The 12,705-nt window shown below is 45.9% G+C and overlaps 1 protein-coding gene across 1 annotated transcript in view; it reads left to right on the top strand.

Annotated features, from left to right (window-relative positions):
- Window positions 1–587: 587 nt before the first annotated feature.
- Window positions 588–12,705, top strand: part of GRHL3 (grainyhead like transcription factor 3) — a 30,448-nt gene continuing 18,330 nt past the window's right edge. Inside the window, exons 1-3 of the mRNA XM_013953320.2 lie at window positions 588–661; window positions 11,604–11,790; window positions 12,448–12,509. Of these exons, the coding sequence (XP_013808774.1) occupies window positions 645–661; window positions 11,604–11,790; window positions 12,448–12,509 (266 nt within the window). The 5' untranslated portion in view covers window positions 588–644. The remainder of the gene's footprint in view (window positions 662–11,603; window positions 11,791–12,447; window positions 12,510–12,705) is intronic.

Raw genomic sequence — 12,705 nt, 5'->3', positions numbered from 1 at the left:
GTGTTTGCGGTATGTCTTGGCATATCATAGTCATATTCTAATTTTTTTTTTAAGACCAAAAAAATTAAAACTCCACAGACTTTCTAGAGTGAACAGCTATGAGAAGGTGAGAAAAGGAAAGAGGAAACTTAAGAGGCTTTTTTCCCTTAATTTATGCCTTTATATATATGCATGTATTCATGTCTGTATATTTATTTATAAAGAAAGAGCAAAGGACAAATCAACCCCCAGATTCATAAAAATGACAGCTCTTTGGCATTGCCGTACATGAAATACATCCACCAAACTGAAACTAATTATCCCACAGATGAATAACTGAATCCACTCCTTTCTTTATCGCATCTCTTTCCCCCCCGAGGGCTTTTCCCTCCCTCCCCACCCTCTTCGCCCCGCTGCGGCGCGGCCCTCGGTGGACCGGCACGCACAGGGTTACGGCTGCACCTGCTCGGGTGTACCTGTCCCACGGCACCTGTGCCGCCAGCCAATCCGCGCCGCGGATCCAGCCTACCTGTCAGCAAAATACCTGTGCGCAGAACCTCGCCATAAATCAAACACTTCCCAGGCAATGTCTGTATTTAGCAGGTACTAGAAGAGAGAAGTCATCAGAATCTACCGTCTGCAAAGAGCTGGAAACTGGGAGAAATATGTCTAATGAACTTGAGTAAGTAGTTATTTGTTTATTTATTTAGCCAGTCCTCTCTGTATGTAGGCTGTGTTTCTTCTGAGCTTGTTTAAGTACTTTGGGTTTGAATGAATTGGACTCCTTGGGTTAATCTGCCTGTCCAGCTGTTTACAAATGGAAGTAAAAAAATGGGATGGAAGTGTTTTTTCAGACTTTCTGTTCCTCACTAACCTGTTGCTGGTCTTCGGAGGAGTCTCTTCTTATTGTTATTGTCAAGAGGTTTTTAAAACCACAATCCTTTTTTTTTTTTTTTTTTTTTTTCCCCCCCAGACTAATGTTTGACACATTAAGTTTCCATCTCGAGGCAAACCTTTTTTGCCTCTGTCCAACAAAAATCTAACATATGCTACAGTGATCTTGTAATTTTTTTCTTAGAAAATACCTTCCAAAGTGTTTACCAGTTTTGGATGAATTTCTAGGTTTTTCTAAGTAAATGTATTCAGATGATGATTCTATCAAGAAATTATAATTGATGGGAATTCACTTATTTTGATTATTTAAAAAAAAAAAAAACTATTGAACATTTTATTTATCCTAAATAACTCTTGCTTCTACTCTTGGGACCTCCAAAATGTTTGGACTCTGGATACTGATGCCTATGCACTTGTGTAGCATACCATGCCTCGCACCTCTGGAAGAAAAGCAAAGAAGGAATGTTATATTGGTATGACATTAGGTAGTAAAGGCTGGAGGGATTTTGAACAATCATATAGAGAAACACTGAATTCTTCTATCCATCCAGTCTTAGAAAGCTATCTAGATATATCTAGCCATGTATGAAATACATATGCATATAATAAAATATATCTAGAAATACTTGTTCGTACATGCATCTGTGTGTGTATGTGGTGCTTCAGAAGGTGTATTTAGACAGGAAAGCACATACATGTACGTGCTTACAAGCTTGACAGAGGTGTTGTGACAGCTAATCTGTTAATTATTAAGAGCCCTGAAGAGGTGCAGCACAAATTATTATTTTATATAAACACTGGGATCCATATGCTTGGATCAGTTAACAATCAGTGACTTGAATTTTTGCTTTCTGAACTCTTTGGGTAATTTTTATATATATATATATATATATATATATATTTTTTTTTTTCATATAACTTAGAATCAGGCCATGTGGTTTACTCTCAGAATGCTAAGGAGTGTTTTGTGTGTGTACACAGTGTATTGCAGAATTAGATTGATGTATTACTAATTATGGACTGGGGCATTATGTTACCTGATGAATTACATGGTTGCTTGACTCTTCTCTTACTAACGGACTGTTAACCCCTGTGCCTTTCGCATGAGAAAGAGGGAACTGATGGGAGTAGCATCCCTTTTGTGATTCAGATCTCAACTCCAGAGACTGATAAAACGGCAGAGGTTGCTATCTCCTCTCAATCTGAGCAGAGATCTTTGTAGCTTTGTTTGGTTACCTCCAGAGGTAAAAGCCTTTATGCAGCCAACGGAGTCTTTTTGAACAGCAAATGTTCTCCAGTAGATCAGACTTGAGGACACTTTTGCAAATCTCTGTGAAACTTTCGCTTTGGTTCACTAGTCCACAGCTGGCAAAAAACTTATCTCAAGAGACCAGACGGTTGGGTGTTACAAATTCAGCGTGCTGATGCCTTGTCAGAGGGGCAGGGGCAGGCAGTAATTGCAAGCTCTACTAGAAAGAAGCCATTTAAGAGCACAATGGGGCTGGAGCACCTCACCTGAAAAGCTCCCCAGGGGCTGAACAGGGAGCAGTGATAGGAGATAAGGGAGCTGGGAACTTCGTGGTACCAAAGGCAGAGCTGAAATATTCAGACAGCTTTGGTGTTTACTGCCCTAGTGAGGGGAAAGGGGTCACTGGGGATGAGGAACCTGGTGAAGGGCTGCAAAAGCAACATCTGAGCAATGGGTCTGTTGCAGTAGCTGTTCACCTCTGCTTAATCACCTGGGCCAAAGCCATACAGGGTGTAGCCCCTTAAACATCAGTGCAAGGAGAGGGCTCTCAGGACCAGTATTTGGAGGATGTGCTAAGGGCAGCAGTGCGTGCGTGTCTCCCACAGCCGTGCCTCTCTTGTACAACCCGCGGTGGCAAGCTGAGTGAGGGCACAGGGAGGATGAGCTGAGCTGTTATATGTGCCCAGATGTAGCTGATTTCAAGGGAGCTGTGATATCCACATGCATTGATGCTGTGACCCAAAATGACAGGAAAAACTAACCTCTCTTTTTTTCCCTTTGCCACTTTAATTTCACAGAAAGGACTTGGGAAAAAGACTAGTGTGGCATGAGAGAATGAGATGTTTCATCTAGTATAAAATATTCTAACTGATAATTTCCATAGCCTTCTATATTGAACTTATGTCTAACTCCGCAATGCGTGGGCTTGAAAGAGTTAACCAAGAGTTACTCCCAATTGTGGTTTTGTGGTCGAAACCATGATCGCCAGAAGCAAATTTTTGTCATGCATAAGGTGTGTTATTAAAACTTGAGTTATGCTCCTGGTGAATGAAAAGTTAAAGCCCTTTTATAAAATCCTGGCAGTAAAGCACACAAGGGCTAACCATACTGAAACAAGGTACACTTTCAAGGGAGACGTGGGTTTTATTTTTTTAAGTTATGTAAAGAGAAAGAGAGATTTGTAAATTAAAGAAACAACAACCAAATAACTGCTATGCAATTCACAACAAAGGAATAAAGCTCTCTGAATAAACTCTGGACTCAAAGCAGAGATAAATCAACATTTACACAGTATCTCAGCTTTGATGCTTTGGGTCACATTTTCAACTGATTGGTACATTGGGATAATTTCAGTGAAGTCTGTAGTATAAAGACAATTTCCCTGATAGGGCATCTGCTCCTGCTTTGTTCAGTCTAGTGTTTGAATTGTCGATCATTGTAAAGCGTTCATCCAAAAATACACTTGCGCTTACATTGCACCTGTAAGCGTTTCAGTTCTCCTTACCGGCAGGGAGACCGTTCCTGGCTGGAGCCTCGGATCCTCATATAATGTGTGCTCAAGAATGACAGAGTCAACAGCTAAAACATACATTAATCAGTGCGTTTCACTTAGAGTATGATTGTATTCTGTCTAAAACTCTGTTGCTAACACACAAGTTTGAAAGGCTCAGAAGTTAAGAAAAAGTGATGGCGTGTTCGTTGTTACTCCTTTAGGTGTTAGATTGTTCTGGCTAGTAGCTGTGATTATGGGTGAGGGTAGCTGGGTGCTAGACACTGTACAACTTCTGAACCAAAAGTAGTCCTTTTTCCCAAAGCATTCATAACCAGAAGCGTTCGGAGGAAGGAATAGGTGACACTGAGAGACTTGGCTCCTGGATGCCAGCCACCTGCCTGTGTCAAGTTTTTGTTTCTTTTCTTTGCTCTGTCTTTGCCATCTGGGCTGTGAAGCCTGTTCCCAAGAAATGGGTTATTTAATAGGATTAAACCTAGAATGGGATGAATCAGGTTTGTTTGGCAAATACATTATTGGGAAAACATTGTGAAATTTTTGATTAAATAGCAAAGTGAGAGGTTTGCCTGGCCTTGGGGGACCCATGATCAGAGGATACTCTTGAAGCCAAGCACGTTATAGGAGATCTTGCCAGCCAAATGCTGGCCAGCCTGCAAAGTCCCTCCAGAGTGGGATGAAAGAGGAAAACAGAAGGGGAGAGGAGTGCAGGCAGGAGGATGGGCGGATTGTGGGAGATGCTGGGAAGGGAAAGATTCAGACAGAAAAGAAAGGTAGAAGCAGAGAAGAAAAAGATAAATAGAGCCAACCAGGCTGTCTCACCAGGTCTGCATATAGACCTCTGCGGCTGAAGCAGGTACAGCAGCTGCCAGACGTTGGACAAGGGTAATCTGAAAGGGCAGAGAACAAGCTCCGGTGTGTGAGGCTTGTGTTGTGTCCTGCCCTGACACATGCTTCCTGTATCCTCTTGGGCAATTTGCCGTAGGATTCATCTCACCCACCTTTAGCAAGCTAAAACCCAGGTGTTGGCTTTGTTAGTTGTCTGAATTTCCTCTGCAGCAATAGGAAGAGATAAGCGCATCCAGAAAGTCTTTCATCCCGTGCTAAAATGGGTGGGTCAAACTGTCCCATTGGCTCTCAGCAGCACGTAGGAAGCCTGAGACTCAACACTTCACTGAAACAGCAAACTTTAGGTGAGATTAATGCGAGTCTCTACTTTTACTGATTTCTTAAATGCGTGCTGAGGTTCACACAGAGATATTGAACTCTAGAGATAGTCCTATTGCTTAGTGTGTTATCACAGGATCTGCTGATGGTTTGTGATGAGGGAAGTCTTTCTCATCACAAGTCTTATAAAACTGGGTTGTGATTTTCTTCTTAAAGCCATAGCTCTTGGAGTCAGGTGAGTAGATGAGAATTAAAAAATAAAATAGCAAGTAGCTAGGTTATTGGATGTGGAAGCTGGGAAAAATCATCCATAAGCACTCAGAACAAAAAAGATAACGAAAAGCAGCTAAACTCTCAAATCTCAGAGATACGAAGCTATTCTCATCCTGTGTAATCTTTCTCATGGCACTTACAGGACTTGGAGCTTCAGTACAGTTTGCGTGTGTGTTATGTGTTGGGGAAGATGAAGGTTTGTGTTCATGAATACATGTATACATAAGGTGTCTTTATCTGTCCACAGTGAAAATGAAAATGAGAGAGCAGAAGTTTAGACCAAGATTTCACAAGTGCCAAGTGATAGCAGATGCTCAGTCAGAGGTACTGTTAGGGGCCTATTTTTAATGTTCTCCCTTTGAAGGTAGATCACCCTGAAGCTCAGGACACCTCAAAACTGAAGCATCACAACTGTTTCTGGGAGGAGGGGAAAGAAAGAAAGAAAGAAAGAAGCCCTATTTCCTGTGTTGCAAACTAATTTCTTGTTGTAATATGTTATAGTAGGCCAGAAAAGACACTAAAACTAGAATCGTTCATGAAATACCATGATCATGTACGTGGATACATCAAGGATGATGTTATCGGGTAAAACACAACACCAACTGGTGTCCCCCCAGCATCACTCACCACTGAATTGTCTCATGGAGCCTGTCAGGCTAGAAAGGCAGGGACTGGTCCCCTGCTAGCGAGGTAGAGCAGGGGTTCTCGTCTGGTTCTGCTCTCACATCTTCACTGAGCAGCCTTAAACAAGTCATTTTAATGCCAGTCCCTGTGCCTCAGTTTCTCCTCCTGTGGTAGTAAACTAGCTGCAAAAGCGGGGAAGAATAATAATTCTGAGCTCAGATCCTGGGTTTGCGGATCCCAAACAACTGTAAATAACCCAAGAGGGTCAAAAGACAGGGGAGTTCCCTGCAAGTTGCCCAGGCAGCGCCTGCCCCTGGAAAGTTTGTCTGGCTCCACGAAGCTTTGGATTCAGCCTGCAAACTGTTCCGACTGGTTTCGGCTCCGCGGGTGACCTGGGGTGGGGGATTCTGTCAAAGAGCTGGCGGGGATCTGTCTCCGTGAGCGTCGGCACAGCACGCATCGCTCTGTCCCCACCCCGCTCCGTCCCACCTGCGGGGATGCACCACACCTTCCCCGCTGCATGGCCAGAGCCAGCTGCACAGCTAAGCCCTCTTCTGGGTGGTGCTGAGCACCACTGGCCTGCATCAGCGCTAAGGCCTCTCAGCACCCTTGTGCAGGATCAGGTTCCTGGGAAAGTGTAGCTGTTTCTCGCATGTGCTCACGATGGCCCCTTTTCTTTCCATCCCAGCCACCACACATAGCTGCTCTGCACTTAGGAAATGCAGCTATCTGCCCTTGTGTTACATCTGTGCAGGATCTCTGTCAGGTGCGGTGGGGTTGGCCTGTCTCGGGTACGTGCCGTATGGGCCGTTTCCTTCCAGGAGAGAGAGAACCGTGCGCTGTCTTTGTGGGGAAACGGAGCAGAGGGATGGCTAGGAAACGTCTAGCTCTTGCGTTAGGTTAACGTGCTGCACGACCCTGAAGCTGATCGTGCTGGTGAAATGCCCCTAAAGAAGTCGAACGACACAGGCCACGTTTTTATCCAGCTGCTAGGGAAAATATTGCAGGCCTGTAGGCAGAGGGGGTCAGGATCCATGAGCTTAGCAGTCTCCTAGGCCTTAACACCTGTAAATTGACACTGTACCTGTATTTGGCATCTAGGCAACGTTTCTCATGATTAGTCCATGTGCTTGTTATATGTTTCTTTCTGTGACTTTTTTCCTGGATCTGCCTGTGTCTGGACTTTTGCCTGACTCTGTGCGTGGGCCTGGGAGCATATGCTTGCTGATGGTTGTGCTGTCACGTTGTCTTCAGATGCGTTTATTTGTTAGACTTGCAGAGATGGGGTAAAATCTGAATTTAGCTCAGAAACTTGTATTTAGTTAGTTAGGCCGCACTGTGGGATGCTGTTCTTCCTTTGCCAGGGAGTCTGATTAACTAGCTAAAATCTCTGCCCCCATAAAGCAGTCATGATAAACGCTGCTCTTCATTTGCCCTGCTGTCTTGTGTGTTGATCCTGTCCCATATTACTGATAAGAGGCTCTTGGGGAACAGCAGGGTTACTTGGACAGGGAGGCGAGTGCAATGCATGCAACCAGAGCTAACGAAAGCCCCTGCATGAATTGTCTGGGATATCTCCGGGGTCCCGAGGGCCAGGGTCTCTATTCTGCGGCTTTGAATTCCTGTTGCTGGTTGCCATGGATTCCCTGTGCCTTTGACAATGTGCTGTGACTCCGCAGCCATCAGCAGCTGGCATGGCTAATATTTAGGTTGCAGACCTCATCAGTAATAGGGGAGAGAACAAAGAGAAACAACACAAAGCTTAAAGGCCAGCAAAACCACCCACTAAACCCAACAAAAGGCAAAAGGAATACAAGTGTTTCTTTCCTGCTTGGCTGATCTCCCCACCTAGACCCTTTGGGCATTTTCTCCTGTTTCAGCATAGCCCTGAGTGTTTATTCATAATCAGGAGGCCACTGTTATGGTAGACTTGGCAGATAAATAGGGGAAACAGAGACTGGGTGGGATGGAGTGGGGAAAGGGGCTGGTATCACCTCGTGTCGAATTCTGAACTGTTTAGAAACAAATAGACTGCTCCCTTCCCAACTCTTGGTACATGACCCCGAGGCTCCAGCAGGGAGTCTGCACATAAGAAGGAGGCTGCTGGTCCCACGTGTTTGCGTTCCAGTAGCTGATCCTCGCTTTGTCTGAGCCACTGCACCAAGGCAACTGCCTGTAAAAGGAAAGTTTGTTTTGCCATGCAGAGAGCAGACAGTTTGCAGATGGCAAACAGGGAATAGTCATGTGGAAAAGGCATCGCAGGGAGCGATGAAAGTAAAGTTCATGTGTGTTTGGATCTGGATTTGGATGTCCCTTTCCCTCCACTTTACAGAGGTTGCTAATGCCGAGTGGAAATTGGGTGGTAGAGGCAAACTGACGTGATGGTATGCTGGAGCTGCATGGACTGAAATGCATCTGTTGTCAGAAAGGTGCCTCTAAATGGGTTATCGTATCTGTTTATCTCCTCAGATCACTCTCTTCAGATATTAGTTAGCCCTGTTGACCCTCTGGAAGAGGGTCGGAGCAGTGCAGACTGCTCCAGAAAGGTGAGGTGGAATGAGGTCTGCCTCACGTCTCGTCTGCAGAGCTGTCCCAGCTGTGGCGTTTTAGCTGAGGTGATTCGTCTGGCTTCCCTCAAATACATTCCAGTGTCTAGTAGGGATCATATGAACTCTGGAAAAGAAGTAAGATGGTATAAATGTGAGATCCCCAAAATGTCACCTTTGTCCAAATCCTCAGCTGGGTAAATCATTGCTGGTTCAGTGGGACAGATGCAGCTCCCAGAGTGCCGGAGGAGCACAGCCCCACAGACTGCCAAGGACTTTGTGGTTTCTAAGCACTAAGGCAACCAACTGTTGCTTTCAGTGAATCTTGCTGGAGTAGCCTAAAATGCTGCTGTCCGAATCTGCCTGTCCCTCCTTCCTGCTAGAAGTTGCTGCTCCCTAACAGGAGTAGCATAAGGCAACGGGGACCCACATGTTAGCTCTCTGCAGTTCAGAGCATGGCATGTTACTTTAGGAGGGTGACTTTGCTTTAGCATGCCAGGTTGAGGGCAGGGCAGGTTTTCTGTTGTGCCACCTCTGCCGCAGGGACAGTATCTCTGAGGAGAGGCGTGAAGCAGGCAGCATCGAGGTGACGATGTCTGCAAACAGCACAGCCAGTGCTATGCAGCAAAGCCAGGAGCCGCACGGGAAAATGAGACCCAGGCTCCTAGGGCACTTCTCAAACTTATACTCTTTGTAAACTGGACACAGCTGCAAGCGGTTGAGATCTCAAGGGATTTCCCCATCTTCTCTCTGCCTTGAGAGTGCAGACAAGGTGATAAAATGCTAGTGCATCAGCGGCGAGCGCCTGACGGTGGTGTGCCATGTCAGAGGGACGAAGCAGGGAGGCAGAATTAGGAGCCACATGGAGTGACTTCCCTCAAACCACCTTGGTTGAGGGCTGGGGTGAGGGAGGGAAAGCTCCAAAGCATTTTTTATTATAATATTGGTGCTTTTTTAAGCTCCTGAATGCTTTGTTGCTACATCCTACCCTGGCGTGTTTATCTATGTTGATTACAAGTGATAGGAGCTGAGTCTCACCCTGAGCAAGCTGCGTTGCTGCCTATTCTTCCTTGAGAAGATCGGATTGAGAATGGGTGAGGATTCCTGTCCAGACAGGACTGAACAGCCCATCGCCAAGTCGACAGCAGTGAAATCTGAGTCATGCCGATTGCTCGCCTTGGAGACAGCAGCGGCACTGACGGGGAGGGAGGGCTGCGTGAGAAACGCTAAAGACAACGAAACTCACAAAACACCTGGTGAAGTTTCGTGCGCGGGGTGAAACTAGTGTTAGTGCATCATCCCGACGTGCGAGGCAGAAGAGGAGCAAACTCAGCATCTCCGTTACTCCAGCGCGGGATGGGAGCTGGCATTGGCCAGAACAGTTAACATGGAAGGAGCTACTCTGTATTCTGACCTCCAGCGGGGACTGAGCCCTGGCCCCTGCCTCCACTCGAGCCTCAGGAATTAGGTGCCTCAGGCCACGAGCAGAGAGCGGTTTCCGGCCTCTGTCCTGGGCAGATGTGGAGGGGCTCCGCACAGAAGCAGCGTGTTGCTTAACGAAAAGGTGATGAGAACAGCAGAGGCAGCCCTTGGTGGCCTCATTGGTGCTGCTCTGGGAGAGATCATGTACCGTTATAGGGCTGCCACTGTGCTTGGCCAGGGAGAGCTCTTGAGCCTGAGCCAGGAGCATCTCCAACAAAACTGCTGGGGCACGGTTTAGATGCGTATTCCTACCGGAGACATGGCAGTGAGAGATTGGTGCGCACACAGGAGCAAAACTGTCTCAGCTTTCCACAGCTGGTCTGCCAGGGAGGATGGACCAGCATCTGTAACCCTCTGCAGGTTCCACCCTCAGGTGCCTCCGCACCCTTCGCTTCCATCCCAGGAGCATCCGCTGGGCACCCGGCTCTGAAGGCTTCGCTCTGTCAGTGTGGGCAGCTCAGGCCAAAGGGTTGGCAGTGCATGTTGTGGTTAGCAATAATCGGGAGTTTCAGAGATGCCAGATTCCTTTCAAGAGGAATTATTGCTCTCTGAATGACTCAAAGTCTAGCCCAGGACTCATTACAAACATGGAGAGTAGCTTACAAGTAGTATGGAGCAGCAGTTACTTGCACCACAAAGAAAGCATCTTTTCCCCTATAATAATGCCACTAAGATGAAGCAGTTGTTACCTAAATTCTGGTACAATTCCTATGCAATTTCTTTTCTATAAATAACTCAGCTATTGAAAATATTCTGTTCTTGGCAACTGTGGATATTTAAGAAAATCTTCCTTCTTATTATTATTATTTTTAAACCTTTTTCACTCGTATAAACTGATGTGCCCTTCCAGGAGGTTTCCATTTTTGTCCCCAAAGCTTGTTTTTTATGATGAATAGTATGAGCTGTTGTGGTGACAGCTTATACATGTGACTGATGGACATGACAGGAGTACGGCCACTGATTCATCCTCCCCTCAGAGCAGGGTGAACCTGCAGCACAGAGCACACAGGGAATGAGCGGAGGCGCTTCTGTGCTGGTTGCTAGTATGATTTGCTGGAGGAAAAGGAAAGATGACCAATGTTTGGGTAATTATGTGTCTGACAGTTTATTAACATAAGATGGAAAGACCTGGAGAAAGTGCCAGGCAGAGAACAGGCAGGGTGTTATTTTGGTATGCTGCTTCTCGGCACACGTAGTCCCATGAGCCTCACCTCTGTCAGGTATTTTTTTTTAGTGGAAGGGAGGGTGTTGTGATCTGCCTGCCTACTTCCCTCTAAGTAAAATCATGTACAAATGTTTGCAAAAAAACCCCCCAAACTTAGAATGGAACTAAATTTAAAAAGCATTAACTAAAGCAAAGGGAAATATCAGGGGTTTGGTTTTATCTGGGTAGGTCAAGTTCTCTAAACACCAAGTGATTATTTATATCTGTGGGCTGCTCTGGCCTTTAGTTCAAAATTCAAATAATTTTGAAGTTTCCACTATCCTGTTGCATTCGAGGTACTGACCAGCATGCCACCTTGCCACCCAGCGTGTGACCTGGCTGGCTGGCAGCGGGTGCTTGCTGAGGAGGGAGCAGTTGCAGATGATGCTCTGGTGTGTTGCGTCCTTGGGGCTGGAGGAGGGAAGCAGAGGTACGTCTGCCTCTCTGAATAACCCTGTCCAGGGAGGCACTGGCCTAATTCTGTACATAGCTAAAGGCAGAAGAATTAGGAATGAAAAATTAGGGACCCCAAAGAGGTTGAGAGTCAAGGACCTGGACAGCAGCCCTTCTCCATTCCAGCAGTGCCTTGGGAAGCCCTTCATGTGTTCAGCAGGGTGGCATGGAAATTACTGTGGAAAATTAGTTTCCTTCATCTCCTGCTTCCTCTGTCTGGTTCAGTTTTAGATCTGTGCGTCTGATGAAGAATGATACCATGAACTTCCAGAAATTCTCTTACACCAGTGAAGATGAAGCCTGGAAAACCTACCTAGAGAACCCCCTAACTGCAGCCACCAAGGCTATGATGAGGGTGAACGGAGATGATGACAGCGTGGCTGCCCTGAGCCTCCTTTACGACTACTACATGGTAGGTTCCTGTTGGGGCTGGGTGTGCTGGGGGAGTTCGTCCTGGAGGAGAAGCATGGAGGTACGACACGTGTTGACTGAGTCAGCTCCTGAGCACTTAACATTGTTCAAGAACTGATCCTCGTAACACCTCCAGGCGTAGAGTGCCACTATTATCCCTAATGCACAGATGGTAAACTGAGGCACAAAAGAGCCTCATACCATAGAGGGAAACCAGGACAGGGTGGAAAACTGAAGCCAGATGTCCTGAATCTCAGACTGGTATTCTTTTTACCCCAAACTGGAGTGTTTTCAGAGACATAAAGTTTGCAGACCGAAACAGCTCTATTTTTCCAGTGCTGCTGTCAGAAGGGGCTTCATGAAACGCAGATAGGATTTAACACTAATGGAAACCAATAGGACTGATGTTCCCCATTCATCTGGGTGCTTTGGAAAATCTTTCCCAGAAGTTGGTGTGGCTTGCCAAAGGCTACTTTGGGATTCTAAGGCAGAGCCAGCAAGAGAGCCCAGGTCTCTTATGTCCTCAGCTGGTGTTTATTATTCACCCAGTATTTTATCTGTGAGACTTCACTTGCCACACAGACAAGGCTAATTTTGCCTCTGTTTTCCATAGATAAAATATGACAAAAAACAAGCCCTTTGTTCTGTCTTGTTCTAGGTCCCAAAGGAAAAGAGGATTCTTCCATCTGGAATGATGGGACGCAATGAACTAGGAAAGAGGTTAGCTTCATTTTTTGCTCTCTGTAGCTGTCTAATTCTCCTGCAGTTGCTTGCATGCATGATGGGTCTCTTAGCTTGCATAAAATAGACATCAAAGCACAATGTTATTACCAACAACAGTGGAGGTTATTAACCCTCAGACATATATTAAAATTCTTTAGGCCAGATCCCAAGCAGGTATAAATTGAGCTACACC

The sequence above is a fragment of the Apteryx mantelli genome, chromosome 27, assembly GCF_036417845.1.
Source record: "Apteryx mantelli isolate bAptMan1 chromosome 27, bAptMan1.hap1, whole genome shotgun sequence".
Lineage (NCBI taxonomy): Eukaryota > Metazoa > Chordata > Aves > Apterygiformes > Apterygidae > Apteryx > Apteryx mantelli.
The sequence above is the reverse complement of the archived record's forward strand: the minus strand, read 5'-3'. Positions and strand labels throughout refer to the sequence as shown.